The 15,236-nt window shown below is 43.6% G+C and overlaps 1 protein-coding gene across 1 annotated transcript; it reads right to left on the reverse strand.

Moving 5' to 3' along the window:
* Positions 1-966: 966 nt before the first annotated feature.
* rgs16 (regulator of G protein signaling 16) lies at positions 967-2,712 on the reverse strand. Its single transcript, XM_086223463.1, has 5 exons — positions 2,566-2,712; positions 2,262-2,345; positions 2,109-2,170; positions 1,800-1,966; positions 967-1,649 (listed from the first exon to the last, which is right to left on the reverse strand). Exons 1-5 carry the CDS (start codon positions 2,607-2,609, stop codon positions 1,434-1,436), a joined length of 573 nt encoding a protein of 190 aa, XP_086079589.1. The 5' UTR covers positions 2,610-2,712; the 3' UTR covers positions 967-1,433.
* Between the last annotated feature and the right edge of the window lie 12,524 nt (positions 2,713-15,236).

Here is a 15,236-nt window from a genome sequence, read left to right on the forward strand (position 1 = left end):
GAGGGGCCAAAAGTGAGAACCACTGACATCCCAGTTGAATCATTTCCTCGATGTGACTTTGCTGCTACTAAAGGTATAAAAATTCAACTTCCTCTCTCGGCCATTGTGAAGCAGTCACAGTTTTGGTGGCGGACACCTCCTGCTGCAGCTGACCTGCTGTATTACAGATGGTCGTTGTTATGCTTGGATGGAGATAAAAATGTCAGGGGTTACTATAGAGAAGGAAGCAGCATTAGGAGGTGTTCATATGCAGCAGGCCTGCGGGCCAGCTGTCCCCCACCTGACTCTGGTTCCACTCCGCCCCGATGACATCTGAATACACAAAGTAGATATTCAACCACATCTCGTACTTCATCGCACAGCCAGTGTTTTACATCTTAATGACAAGTGATGAGATAACCAGCGTTATCGCCGTTATCAATGTGATGAGGACATTACCAATAACTATATCTCGTTCTGTGAGATGGGCCGAGCTCCAGCCGGCCAGCAGCTTTGCTGCCATGTATTCCCTGAAGTTGATGGCTTGTGCAAACAGTTGCTGAGGTAATAATTAAGTTTTATAGCTCTCTGTTACGTTAATGCTGTCCTCGTCTCTTTGTGCTTCCTGTTTGCTAGAAAGCTCTCCCCATTCACACGGTGGAGGACAGACGGACAGCTTGAACAGACGCATGCTGTCATTGTGAGTCCTTTATGACAGCGAGCAGAGTTGAACACAGTTCCCAACAAGCATGAGTGCAGCAGGCCATAAAATGTGTCATTGTCATTTTAGATCAGATAAAGTAGGCTATAAAAATTAAATGTGCACCCTGACATTTCATGGGCTGAGCACACTGTATATTGTGTTTCCGTGTCAGTGGGCTAATTGAAGTACTGCTGGTGCAGGATTATTACGATATGAGTGTGTGGATCTGCTACATTCAATGAAAACAAACAAACAAAAAAAAACCCATCTTATTTTTCAAATAATTTAGTTTATTTACTTTTATATAAAAAGAAAGTTGTGATATAAATATTAAAACATTATATTGCACATTATTTTAGTTTATTTTGTAAAAAAAAATGCAACAAATACAGGCAAATAAATACAAATAAATACAAAATCATAAAGTATGCCTTTTCACAAACAGTGTACAACTTAGACAGAAGAACATTGCACATAACAACCACAAATGTTTGCCTAAAGACAAATAAAAGTGCTTTTCTCAGTTCTTGTGCCCTCCTGTGTGATTGTCTGCAGACTTGAGCATCCTGAACGCCACCCGTGTTCTCCCTACGTCCCACTTAAGGCATCAACCTCCAGTTTTCCCTGTTTTCCTCTGCCTGTGTCTTCCTTCCTCCGTGTAGGGAGAGAGCCTACAGAGTAGGACCTCCTACGTGCTGCTCTCACGACAGTCTCGGTGCTTGCTTGCTTCCAGCGGCGGACGGTGACTTTTTCACACGTTTTTCTCCTGCTGAGGCTGTTTGGCGGCCTTGGCGCTGGGTTTGGCTTGGCTGACGAGATCTCTGTAGGCCGGCGAGCGCAGGAATCGAGGGTAGCAGTCTTTGGCCATTAGCATGTAGATCTTGTGCTGGGCCTGGTCGAAGCAGGAGGGTGACGGGGAAAGCATGTTGGCTTTGGTGATGTCACGAGTTTCATGGTCAATGTTAATCTGGAAAATGGGACAAGTACATAGATTAGTCTGTGAAACGATCACTGACAAAAATGTGCATGATATTATCTAAACTGGTGCGTGGTTTTTTTCACAGTAAATCCATAGCAATCACCCTGATCAAAGATTCTAAGATGAGTTTTTCTATACCTCCCGCGGAGCTTCACTGCCGATGAATTCGTCATAGATCTTCTGGGCTTTTGCAGGTAATTTGGCAAGAGATTTAGTATTCCTGTAATCCTCGCAAGCAAAGTAGAACGCAATGTTCTCCTCGCTGAATTCAGATAACAGGAAGGCTGTGAAGGCACACAGTCCATCTGAAGGAAGAGAGGAAGAGAAACGTGATTAGAAATGGTAGAAAATGGTCCTGCAGGGGATGCACGTAGCAGCAGAATGCATCCATAGAACTGTTCCTGCTTTTTAAACAAATGCAATTGAGTGAATATTGGATTTACTCACATTTGCTGGACAGGAGTTTTTCAAAGGACTCTTTCCACTTCAGGCATTCCTCCATGGTTGGCCTAGAAATAGATGGGACAGGATTAGATTTAACCTACAATTCAAAATGCTGAAACACGGTTATTGAAGTTGCAATGATTGAGGGATGCTTACTTGTTTTTCCCTATTTTGTAGCAGGATGAACTCCAGTATGGCTTTTGCAAAATGCTTCCCAGCCTTGCTTTCAGTTCCTTGGCCCTGTAACAACAGAATATGCTGGTTAGATATATTTTTCACACAAGACCTTGAATGCATCTTCCCTGACCAGTGCACAGCAATCAAAAGCAGCTGGATGAATTCATTATGAATAGCATAAAATATCTCCTCAAAATCAATCAAAACAAGGCTGTGCTGGTGGAGATGTCCTGGAAATCCACGTCCCCCAACATCAGCCGGTTCTTTCGGAAGCTTCATGTACCTTTCCAAGCAGCAGGTGGGCAGCGATGCTAGTCCTTTACACATGGCAGCGGGTTGTCGCTGGCAGGGGACGCGTCTCAGCAGGCTGATGGTTAAGTATCCGTTCAAGAGAGCTCAGTAGGGAAAGAGATTGTCTGTATGTCTGAATCCAGCCGGAGCGCAGACTTTATAGTCCTGCCAGCCCCTGCCTCTAACGTGTCATCAGCCCTCACAGCCAACCAGAGACAGAGCAGGAGAGAGAGATGATGAAGTCAGGATATGCAAGGACAAGGCTGGGAAATTACTGTCAAATGATATCCTATGCTATATTTTTCTTCAATGTCCCTGAAAACAACACACAGTGTATCTCGTACAGTTTTGTTTTCTCTCGTCCCTTAAAAACCACTTGTTTGCACAGGTGAAACTGCAAAAACACCCACTCAGTGTGTAGTATGAGAGGCTGTTTATGGGTTGAGTCAATCTGCCAGGAAGACACAAAATCACACGTGCACTGGAAATGTGTCGAGTTTAAGCTTCTCACTGTTTGCTTTCCTCACTGATATTTCATGTGTTCAATAATCTTGTGTCATCTTTTATTTATCATCGGTGACGGAAAGGTAAAGTTTTACCTCCAGCAAGGAAGTAAGTGATACGATTTGTCGTTTGTTTGGATGTTCTGGGGTTGTGTGTCTGCACGTCCATCCAAGTCTTAGTAACGTGATTTCTCTGGAACGGTTTCATTAATTTAGGCTCCGCTGAGGCACAAAAATGACCTAAGAAGCTTCTTGCTCTGACAAACCCATCACGATGTGCACAAACAGGATGTTTTATTTCTAGTTTTTCGCTTGTCTGTTTCATAGCAAGATTGTATAAAACTCTTCTGAGAAACCTGAGGTTGTCCTCAGGATGATATAATTAGGTGACGAAACAACAAGTTCCAGTCATGTCAAATGGCTCATCCCCTCTTCCCCTGGTCGATGCACAAAGGCGGACATAACTGAAGAAATGTTCATAAATGTAATTTCTCTCAGCAACTTTATGGTCCTGATAAACGTGTTCATTCCAAGGAATGATGGGAATGTAAAGCCCTACTCCAATTAATTATATCACTGGAGGCAGACAGGATGTACAGCGGACTGCCTGACACAATAAAGGTGAGGGGCCGTTCCCCGTATGGCGAGCAGCAGGTTGCTTATCTAGGATTTGTTAGTCCTATAATTCAGATTAAAGGGTCATTAGATAATAAAAGAGTTTATGGGACACACGCAAAGCTTTGTCACTGGTCTGACACATTTCCACAGCAAAGATGGGATATCTGATTAAAACATAATGTAAAACAAAATTGTCATATGGAATTTTATTTCATTTTTCATACTATTTCTCTTTGATTGTCAATATGGGGATGAGAGCCAGCGCTGACGCAGGAACACGAGCATTAAAGGGCATCAAAGCTGGACTTCCACAATGACAGTGGAAACATTGTGCTGCCGCCACTTAGCTTATGTAAGTTAATAGCCAGCGGCGCTTTCAAGGAATTGAGGCCCAGCGTGATAGATGAAATCAGCCGCAAATTCATTCCTCCATTAAACAGAAGTCTGTTGCCTAACACTTTCCTAAACAATATTTCTTACATTCCACTACAATGAAGAAATGAATGTTATTTTGCAGCAACATACCAAACTCTAAAATGCATTCGCGTCTAAAATAGGTTAGATTGGCATATTTTGGATGGCCAGTTTGCTGTTTGTTGAGCAGGGATCTTCCACACACGCTGGCAGGTTTGAGGCCAGTCTGGTTGAGCTGGAAACCCTCTGCTTCCAGTCATCGAGTGCTCAACTGGGTCAACTAACCCTAACCCTAACTGTTTGCTCCCCATATTCCTCCTTTAATCTGGTTTCTATCAAAAACTGAACCCAACCTGAACTACTAAAGTAGCAGGGGAAGGGACATGTTCACACGAGTCTGTTTGGAAGGCGTGACTAAATGGACATGTATTAAATCAGGTATAAGAAAGTAAATGAAGCACTGTAAAACGCCTGCGTTACACCAGCCTGGCTGAGCTTTGTGTACTGAGACCTTGTAGCACCGATTAGGTTGAGTCACCTGTCATGGATCATTGTTCGAGGAGAGATTTAATTACTCCATTTGTTGCCAGGAACGCACAAAGGTTTGCCCACCTAGCCTGAGGAAACCCATCCACCTACTCATATGCATAATAGTGTGATGTCAGCACACACTTTCGAGCACTTGTACCACCACCATAATAAAGAACAACCGGAAGCTAGCAGTTAATACAAAGGAGTTGAAAGAAGCTGAAGAGCAGAGGGTTTTTCTGAAGGCCAGGGATTCACTGTCCTTGAGACCGGCTGATGCAACTCATACAGACACAAACAACTCAACTCGTTCCTCATTTCTGTGCCACTGATGTAACCAAACGGTGAAAGGGTGGGTCAGTCAACAGCGTCATCTGATCCAGCTAACCGTGTCTTGTTTGTCGGTCAACGTCTGCATACGAACGGCACTCAGAGAGCAAATGCCTCCTCTGAATGAAACTTCGAGCATGCGGCGAATCCATTCACAGGCACATGTGGTAAATGAACGCTTCCGTGAGGTGTTCAAGAGCAGTTTGTCTCTAAAGCTCTTAGACGGTGGCGATGGAGTGAGAAACAATCAACAAGCTCGACGTGATTCATCCTCTTCATTGTCGCTGAAACTTCCTGTCTTTGATGAATGGAATGAGGCTTGTAATGTTTGCAAGAATCGCTACAAACTCAGAACTCTGACTCTTTTATTCTATCCACATGCTTTTTTTTCTCGATTTTTTTTTTCATGCTCTTATTTAAGATTTCTATCGACGTGCAAAGCAGTGACTATCAAAAACAAGATCTCTCCCTCTGGCCGGAGGACAAATGAAGCAACCAACCTCTGCTGGAAGGCCTGTCGTCCCTCTTCCTGTTGTCAAGAAAGTACAAGTTTCTTATTAATGTAGCAGTCATGCTAACAAAGGAAAAACACTCTGCCTTGATCCTGAGTGCCATTCTGTGTTCAAAGTACTCTAAAATAAGATAGGCATTTACAGACTCGCTCACATTTGCCGTGACAGGAGGAAGAGGAAGAGCAAGAGGAGGAAGAGGTCAAAGGGCATGTAGGCTCCAGCTACAGACCCACTGACCCTGCACCCAGTGCCTGAGGATGTAGCGCAGGTGTTTAGTCTTTACTGTGAATAAAGGTTGTGTTTGAGACACCAGTATTTGTTTTCATTATGATCGTAGTCATGACAACCAAGCCACAACATTTCCCCTAACAAAGTGAGGCTTTAGCCTAAAGCTAACCAGACTGTAATGGATGTGTTTTCATACGAGGGAACGTGACTGTGGGGAACGTGTTGGATGTGACACAAACATCGAACATGTTAGCTCTTAGCTCTGGTTTTGCTCCCTGTTGCAACCTTTCTGGAGCCCATTTGAGCAGCTTCAGCTCAACAAAGAAGACTTTGCAGGGCGCTGAGGTGGTTCATGGTCATAATTTGATAATGGATCACGATAAGAAACAATGCTATGCACAGATGTGACTGCAGGTGAGAACATGTGATTTCTCAGAAAACCTTGTTTGGTGAATGGAAACCTTTAAGGAACAGAGACTCTCTTTGTATGAGGAGCAATAAAGTGATTGTTGCCTCTCATACGTTCCTCCACACAGACGTACTGTTGTTCTCCAGATTGTATAGTAGCTTTCCACCGGACTCACGTTTGCTGGGTTCTCTCACACAGGTGACCACTAAAGAGAAACGCACAGACATAGGACGTCTCACTCTCCCTTGATCCAAGAATGTAGGTCAGTCAGTTTCAGAGACTTAAAGACTTTAACAGTGTTTTTCATTTTAGAAAACACTGAGAGAGAATGCCAGTACCTCCAAGAGAGAAGTACCTCGGGTAAACAGGGTATTTAACATGGGAGGGCACGTTGTTGGATTTTTTTTTGCTGATTTTTTTTTTTTTTACAACTGATTTGGCTGCTATTGGATAATAACAGAATATAACATGATCTGAAAAAGAAGTTTGCATGGTGTTGACATTTTGTATTCGGAAAAAAAAACAACCTCATGTAAATATTGTGAATTTGACAATATGACGCTCCTCTTTCCCTCCAAAAAAGCCCATCATTCATGAACTGTTTCATCATCACATGATGAGCAAAGGAAGAGAAACTTGAGTGAAAGCGGGCCAATACACATGTCAGCTTTACTGACATATTAAAAAAAAATCAAGGGCGTCTCTCTGTATCATGATGATGTGCTGATGTCATTGCATGTCCTTATTTTGATTTTCTCCACTGATTTGCGACGGTTCTGAGACGCACAAACTTGAGTGAATGAGAAATTGTGAGATTTGATGGATTTATACAAGCGTGGTCGACTCAGGAACGAGACTAGAGGCTGTCAATCTGCCCCTGCAACTAACTAACTACCAAGAGTATGTTCAATACTGCAGTACTTTAGCGAAACTTTGAAAGTTCACATAGGCACATTTCATTTGACTTACAAACCGTTTTCATTGGTTTTTACAAATCTAAAACCGAGACTGTAAAGGACATGATGCATGTCTTCACTCTCAGCCATTTTGTTACATTCATCCCTGGTTTTGACTGGATTATCTTTGAAGGAGGGGCAGCACGGTCACGGTCTGTCACAGTTTAAAGAATGAATCGAGCTGCTCAGTAGCCGGGCAGCAACACCAGCATCTTGTGTTCTGAAAAGCCTCCTGGCCATCTTTTTCACATTACAACGCATTTTTATTTAAGAAATAGGGTGGCCTTATCTCTGACATAAGTTTTCAATGAGCATCTTGTTACTGAGGATGTAGTCATCTGTACGGGAAGAAATGACACCAAAAATGTATCGGTGGGTAGAATTGTTTCAGTCAAATCATGAGACAAATACAAACCATTTACTGCACTCCCGTCCTGCACTCGCTCTCAGGCCAAGCGCCGGAAACTTGGAGATCTGATATGAAAAGCACTTTTACATCGGCTCAACTCATCCTGCCTTAGCTTGCTAGTGAGTCTGCTTAACAAGAGCTTGGCGGTTAGCGTCTGCAGCAGTTCAATGTCCTGAACTGGGTCACATGCTGTAGATGATGGCACTGAAAAAGATGCAGAGAGCGCCTTCTATGTGAAAAGAGTCCAGATCTATCTGACCGCTTGCATTAACTGATGCAGAAGAAACCGTGTCAGCTGAGGAGCACTGAGATGTCGACAGGTGAACTGAATTGTGAGGACAGAGAAGATGTGCCGCTCCACTGGCTGGCTGATCTCCAGCCCGTGGCAATGCTGAATAGCAGCAAAAGCAAAGAACGCTTGATAAAGTGACATTTGTCTGGATGTATGAGTTCCAAATGAAAAGTCACATCTCACACTTCTGGACCTGCTTCACTACATTTGGAGCAGAACAGAGGCGGAGGCCAGTCAGGGACACCTGTGTGTCCGGGCCTTGTGTTACCTCAACCTACAATCCTTTCCATATTATCTTTATTCAAACTAAGCCCTTTTGCCCTATAATTCCTGAAATTGGACATTCTTGTCATCTCAGGCTCTATTTCAGGTTTTCAGTTTCATTTGGGCTCAGCTGTGGTGAATAGAAAGCTCATCTATAACTCAGCATGCTCCTTTCGCAATTCACGCTAAAATGAGGTGGAAGGATTGGGATTAGCCATTCTGTGGAGGATGCGCTGATGTCACCCTCCCTCCGGGAAGTATTGAGAGAGAAAATGACATATAAATCAAATGAGGGTTCTCGATACCTCACTTAAACCCCGGGCTTGGAAACAGAGCAGCCTAGGACAGAAACACCATCCACAGGCAGGTTATGTGTTTATGAGTTCCATCCTGATGAGGATTTGTGATTCGTATCTTTCCCTCTGAGGTGGACAGCCTTCCATTTACATAGAAAGTAGGAAGTGGTGGACACTCCTCTTATCTTTAACAAATGATTGATGAGGCCTTATGGACAAGAATGCTTTCAGCTTCATAAATAAAGTCTGTAGAAAACCTGGTCCAATTGGGAAGGACAGCATCCATCCCATGTTGATTTATTTTATTTGACCAATTAAAATATGGTAAGCAGCAGTGAATGCAGTCATAAAACCCATCAGGGTGTTGCTGAAGGGGTTACGTTCCTCAGAGCTTGGCAGGAGAGGAAGTCCTGTATGAGCTTGTCACATTCATACTCGAAATAAACCAAACAAAATCATCAGTTACACTGTCATAAAAGTAACAGATCATTAAAATTGATTGACCAGAAAAGCAGTAAAATTAATTTGTAGGACGCACATGTCACCAGAAACCTTCTCCTGCTTTCCTGGTTGTTTCTCTATTTGAATGTCTATTTTTGCTGATGCTCTGTAATAAACAGCCCCCCCTTCACTACTTAGGTAGCAGTAAAATGCCTCATGATTTCACATTGGTATGCATTCTTTGTACTGCCTCAGGGTTGTACAGCTCGGGACAGGGTCACCATGGCGATCAGTCTCCTTTCTACGCTCTCTGTTGCTAAGGGAAACAGCAGAATGCTGAATGCTACATGCTAACCGTCTCTTCTTAACACGGCCGTCTTCGGGTCTGCTTCCTGGCTGAGGAGACTGGCACCGCAGCCTGACGTTTCTCTTCAAATGGACTCCGCTCCAACCGTTGTGGGCTGCTGTAGCACCAACTCAACCTCATGTTGCCCTTGATGGAGATCCTCAGAACACTGAATCAGCACCACGTTGTCATTCAGGGGGAAGTTCTCTTCTAACTTCTTGTACTACGATGGAGGCTGACTAATCTATTGTGTTCTGGAAGACAATTTAACTCTCCGCTTGCTGCAACGAGGAGGACAAACCTCATTGTTTCCACATGAAGCATTCACCAGCTGTTAAATTAACTTTGCTTTGTGCTCCCGATCGCAAATCACTTCACAATACAGACGGTAGACATGAAGCTGCCGAACACACACACACACACACACACACACACACACACACACACACACACACACACACACACACACACACACACACACACACACACACAGACCAGCTGTCCTGATGACACACCAGTTAAACACACAAGTTTTCTTTATGTGAGAACTTCTGTCCATGTGCTGATGCGTATGTTCAGTCAATAACCCTAATGGAGACCAAAGGGGATCCCGTCAGCTCTGGTATGACTTTACACCGGCAGAAGCGACCACTCTCAGATCTGTCGGGCCTCTTATCTGCTTGTTGGGGAAGTTCAAATGTAAAAAGCCCAACATCCTCAGGTCATTGCCGCTGGAAGGCTCTGTAATGTTTCCCGCCACTACGTTTGCTTGTTTGTTTGTTTTTTTTCCTGAAGGTCCCTGTGACTCAGAAGACTGGAGGAGTGCAGCTGAAAGCCCGTTTGATGAATGAGTGTAAGGCAACGTTTAAAAGACAAGATGAATTGCCGGAAAATCCCTGCCATCGGAGCTGCAGAAATAGAAATGAATGTTTCAAACGGGAAACCAAACAAAGGGGCCAGATGATTGATTCAGCTTATTTTGGATGTTGTGAGCTGTGTGCAGGCCTTTTGATGCAGCCTGTGCCGTTTGATTTTCATGATGAGTGTTATAAGTTACATAGAATCACTCTCACGTTCTTATTCATCTTTCAGCATAGAAAAAAAGCACACTTAATGCCTCCTTGAACTGATTTGATTTTTATGGTTTGGGTGCAGAAACCTTTCTAGAGCTTAACCTCAGGGTTTTATCTTGAAATATTGTTTTTTCCACTGAGGAGAGCTCTCGTGTGGGAACTGCAAACAGCCTCTTATAGCCATGCAAAGCATCATGGGTAGATTTGCTAACAGTAGAGCTGAGGACAACAAGGACTGTTTTCAATGTGAAAAACGTTCGAGGACGGGGTCACAATCACAGCGGCTATTTGAAATGGCTTCCAGGAAGTCCTCAACACAGCACGGCGGCGATCTCACATTCAGTAATAGAAGGCTTTGATGTTGCACATGAGATCCCAATATTAATAACGTCAGCATGCTTAGACACGCTCATACATGACATTCCTTCAAGACCTCTGTTCCACCAACTCCAAGCAGAACGCAGGTGACAGGATGGGAGGAACGTTGTTACAGGACAAATGAGGATCATTGACCTACTTTGCGATAGACCTCACTTTTTTCTTTTTTCTTTTTACAATTTTGCACCACAGAAGCACTATATATTTTTAGGGATTTGTGTCCTCGAAAGTGGTTATAATAATGTGTTTATATAATCATTTTTAGTTATGCAACCTTCTCCAAATACTGGAAATATCTAGATTAAACCTAAGATCATAAATGTTGAGTGGGTTATCAGATTTTACAATATCTGTAATTGTGAGCTTGTAACTTCCAAATTTAGAACAGAGAGCCGGGCTATTTGTGAGTCCTGTGTCCTGTGTGGAACCTCCTGTTTCTCATCTGTTGGATGGCGCTCCGGGGAGCAGGGGAGCAGCCTGTCGCCGGCCTGGCCAGATGCTCGCTGTGCCTGTTAAACAATAACCACTGGAGTGTGTTCCCCCGTCGTCAACATGATGATCAGCAAGTGCTCCCAGGGGCCTGCTTGGACCGAGGTCAGCTGAGCCTTCAACATGCTAACTGTCCTGGGATTTAGGCTGATCATCATTTCGGTGGTCTTCATTGCATAATAATGCTCCGTTACTTTGGTGATTTCTGCTACTAAGAGCAGCTGCCAGGACTTTTCCACTTCTTTATGTAGCCGCTTCCATTTTAAAATGACCTTCATAGGCAGCAGGACCACGTCTACACGGTCAAAACGGATCAAATCCTACTTGTGATAAAAAAGCAACAGAAGCTCAGATGTGACGTGTTACCTGACACCGCACGTGACTCGGGAGAACGGTTATTAATGTTGCGCCTTTCACCATTGCTGAACTCTGTTGTCTCTGTATTTTCACTTTTGCTTCACGTTGGAGGTTGCAAGAGATTGTTTCTCTCTTTAGTGATGTAAGCTGGTTACAGCGCCAGCTTTTTTTATTCTGTGTTATTTCCTCAGTGCACCTCAGCTCTGAGGGTTGTGGAGGTTTGACTGAAGGTGGATCAAGACTCGCTCAGCATTTGCCTGATCCCACCTGTCTGGACCGGTTGGAGCTCAGAGAATCTTCTCCCAGAGTCACGGGCACTGTGACTGCCACCACGACTGAGTCACTGGTGATGAAGCAAAGGAAAATAAGCTTGCCTACTTGTTTTGTCTAGATTAGACATGTGATAGCAGCATGATACCAATTATCTGATCATCAGAAATACCACTGAATCCATTCATTGACTCCCTGACAAGAACTGGACCACAAATGACAGACATACCACAAAGCACACGGACAACACGAAGAACCAGGCAGAGACTTCACTTGATTAAAAGCGGTGGACTTTTAATCCGGTACCGTTTTTCTCGACCCATTGCCGGGTCTGCGGGGCGTCAAAAAGGTCAAAGTTCATAGTGATATGAATTCGAGGCCAATATTTCAGTGACAAAAAAAAGTCTATTGGAAACTGTAAAAATAAAAGACTTACATTTATATTTTTCAGTGTCAAGAATTTCATTTACAGGAAGGCACTGTCTCCCTTTCATCAATGCTATCTCACCCGCTGGCTCCCTTTGAGTTCTCGGCAATCGCTGCTCCTTCCCCTTCACATGATGACGAGTGTGTATTCAAGCTTTCCAGTTCATATTTACATTCAGTATTTCACGGCAATCGGCACCAACAATGTCAGCCAGTTGTGCTTTATGGGGAAGCAGTTGAGCACACTCAATGAAATCCTATGCAAGCTCATGTGCTGCAGCGTGTCACCTGTCGGTGAATGGGATCTGCTGCTCCAATAGGAGGCACAAATGTCACCGACACGTACATTTGGAGGGTGTTTGTGTCAGCACATGGGCTCCTTAGATGTCCTCGAACCTGAGGAGATGCACTGATTCAAACAGTGCAATGACAAACCTTTTAAAAGCTTCTATTAGAGGGAGAGAGAGAGAGAGAGTCATGAATAATTTACCACCACAAAAGCATCTCTCCCAGTTGTACTGGTCTGTGACCAGCGGAACCGGCTCCAGAGAAATCCCAGATAATCATTAACTCTGCCGCTGACCGGCCTTGTTCTTGCTGCTGTAGCCAAGCGGCGAGCTGCGAAACGTCACCTCTGCCACACAACAACAGCGCTGATATTTGACTCTTGTCAACATGACTTACACACCGTATGAATGTCCCTGCTGCCTAGGAGATCATAACAAACAGTCAGTAATGTCAATATCAGGAGGTGGCAGCTCCTGTTATTCAACAGACTGCTGTGTGTTACTAGAAATCAGACGTAACTCACAAATGGGCAATACAATGGTAACTGGCTTTGACTGATAGAGCAGCCAGAGATAAACAGAGATAGCTCCTCAAATGACATCATGCAATTGCTGCTCACTGGCAACATTAAAACAATAACGCCATGATTAATACTTACTTTTCATTTGGAGCTACGTATTTAAAAAGGTCTCATGAAATGAAAAATACATTTTCACAGTTTTAATCCTCTTGGTTAATTGTTTATTATCCCTGGAAAGAAGCCAGATAAAAAAAAACCCACCAAAATTCTTCTTGTCTCTTCTTGTGAATAGAATCATTTCACACATTTGTTGTCTCATCCTGCACTCATCTGCTTGTACTGATTTTGTACCCAATGAAAATGCTTGTAATGCCCCTCCCCCATCACACACTGCAGCCCCCCAAATTCTCCTGAATTCCACACAACGCCAGCAAAATAACTCCCACCCTAATTTTTTTGTCCATTTGGTCTGATTAAACTTGGAATGTCCAGACGTGCTGCAGCTTTTCATCATTCATTCACATTCACAGCATCAACTGCGATGTCAGAGTAACCCAACATTTAATACTTTGTTTTTTGTGATATGTTGTTTTTGCAGACAGTCAACCTGCACTGCTGCTGTTGTTTGTGTCTGAGCCAAACAACCCAGCAATCAACTGTCCTTCCCATTCCTGCCTGAGATCCATATTCATGGCAGCGCTGCACCATGGGTATTGTGTTTACTATTGATTAGGAGATGGGAGCGGTTCAGAGCGATGGAAACAGGGATACGGAGAGAGCAGTCAGGGATGATTGATTGATTTGATCTCCGTGTCATGCATATTCAGCCTCTTTTTCTTTGTTTAGGGTCAGTCAAGAAGGAAACTGCAGCCCGCTGCTGCACAATGAAGATGAAAATGTGTCTTTTCCTTCCTGGTAAGAATGTAAACATGATTGCAGCCATTGCTGATCACCACACCATGATAAACATCGATTCCCAGAAATAAATTCCTTCACCGGTTTAGCCTCCCTCTTCTTTCAAATTTCATTACTGTAATTTCGACTTTCATAACCGCGGATGCGAGTCATCATCACTGTGCGTGCTTGATGCTTGGCTTCTAATCACATCCGCGCTGAGATCTGTGCGTCCATCCGCTGTGTTTGCCATCTCCTGGCCCAGACAGGCTTATGTTGTGTCTACCGAGCAGGCTTCTGACCCACATGCACACTGTCCTTCATTCCCTTACACGACTGCAACAACAGGAGAAGTTAATGGATGTCATAGCGGTGGCTGCATCCCACCCGTGGCCCAGATACGACTCATGAATGCTGGTTTTCTTGGGAATGATGCTGCTGCAGTGTAGGAATGGGGTCATAAATGTTTGATTTTCATTCTGTTTATAGTCGTTCATGGAGAAGAGTAGTCCGCCCCTGCAGGCTAGAGTTATAGGTGTGCTCTGTGTGACTCACCAGGGATAAATCAGCTTCACCATCTGACCTACTTGATGAAATATACATTTATAGATGTTGAGAGAGGGTTTCTTTCCTTTTACAAGCAGTTGTCTTTCATCACAAGCCACAGCGTGATTGCGCACAAACTACCAGGCCAATTGTCATGAAACTTGGTAGAGCCGTCCATCATGGGCCAGGGAAGCCGAAACAGGAGTCATTCAAATCAGCTGGGAATTTGGAAAGTTTCAGTCTGGGAATGTGCTACTTTCTTCTCAAGCTCATTCGCATAACGATGACAGAGGCAGAAAATCTGCTCTAATTCAGCCTTCATAATAGAGAAAAGCATCAAATAACCGGGTCCTCACCTCAAAGGGCTCATCATTTCCACAGCTTTCTTTCACTTACAGTATTGACAGGAGCTGCTACCAATCTTAGCTTACCAATTAGCTGCACGACAAGAGGAAACAATAACTGCAGTCACCTGCATTAATGGGTAAATTAACAATGGAGTGATTCATTTGTGGGCCTTGTGACGCTGACACCTGTTGTTTGTGTTTTCCCAGCACGGGTGAGACTTTTCCACCCTGCTGACCATTATTTTCCTCTTTTGTTGAGTGACAGGGCATTTTATTGAAAAAATCTTTGCAGGTATTGACGAAGAGAGTGTCGATATTCAGCTGCAGATTTCATTCTTCCCACTTTTTTTGTTTTGAGAATTTCTCTCCTCTTCTGTCAAAAGTAGACAAATGAATCTTCTTGCACACAATCGACCTAAGTTAGATCTCCCTGGATAAGATCATTGCAATCAAGTTTTATCCACTGTTTAATTAGAAAAACAAAAAGGTGAGATGAAAAATGAACATGTGTGCTTTGCTTTGTCGTTAA

This window comes from Aulostomus chinensis, chromosome 14, assembly GCF_037954235.1.
Source record: "Aulostomus chinensis isolate RoL2024-O1b breed Wild chromosome 14, RoL_Achi_v1.0, whole genome shotgun sequence".
Taxonomy (NCBI): domain Eukaryota; kingdom Metazoa; phylum Chordata; class Actinopteri; order Syngnathiformes; family Aulostomidae; genus Aulostomus; species Aulostomus chinensis.

Bases quoted from the DNA above. Each gene is read 5' to 3' on its own strand.
- rgs16 (XM_086223463.1), bottom strand. From the start codon at position 2,609: ATGTGTAAAGGACTAGCATCGCTGCCCACCTGCTGCTTGGAAAG. The intron at 2,346-2,565 runs GTACATGAAGCT...CTGTTGTTACAG, and splicing joins CCCACCTGCTGCTTGGAAAG to GGCCAAGGAACTGAAAGCAA. The intron at 1,650-1,799 runs GTATAGAAAAAC...CCCATTTTCCAG, and splicing joins GCAGTGAAGCTCCGCGGGAG to ATTAACATTGACCATGAAAC.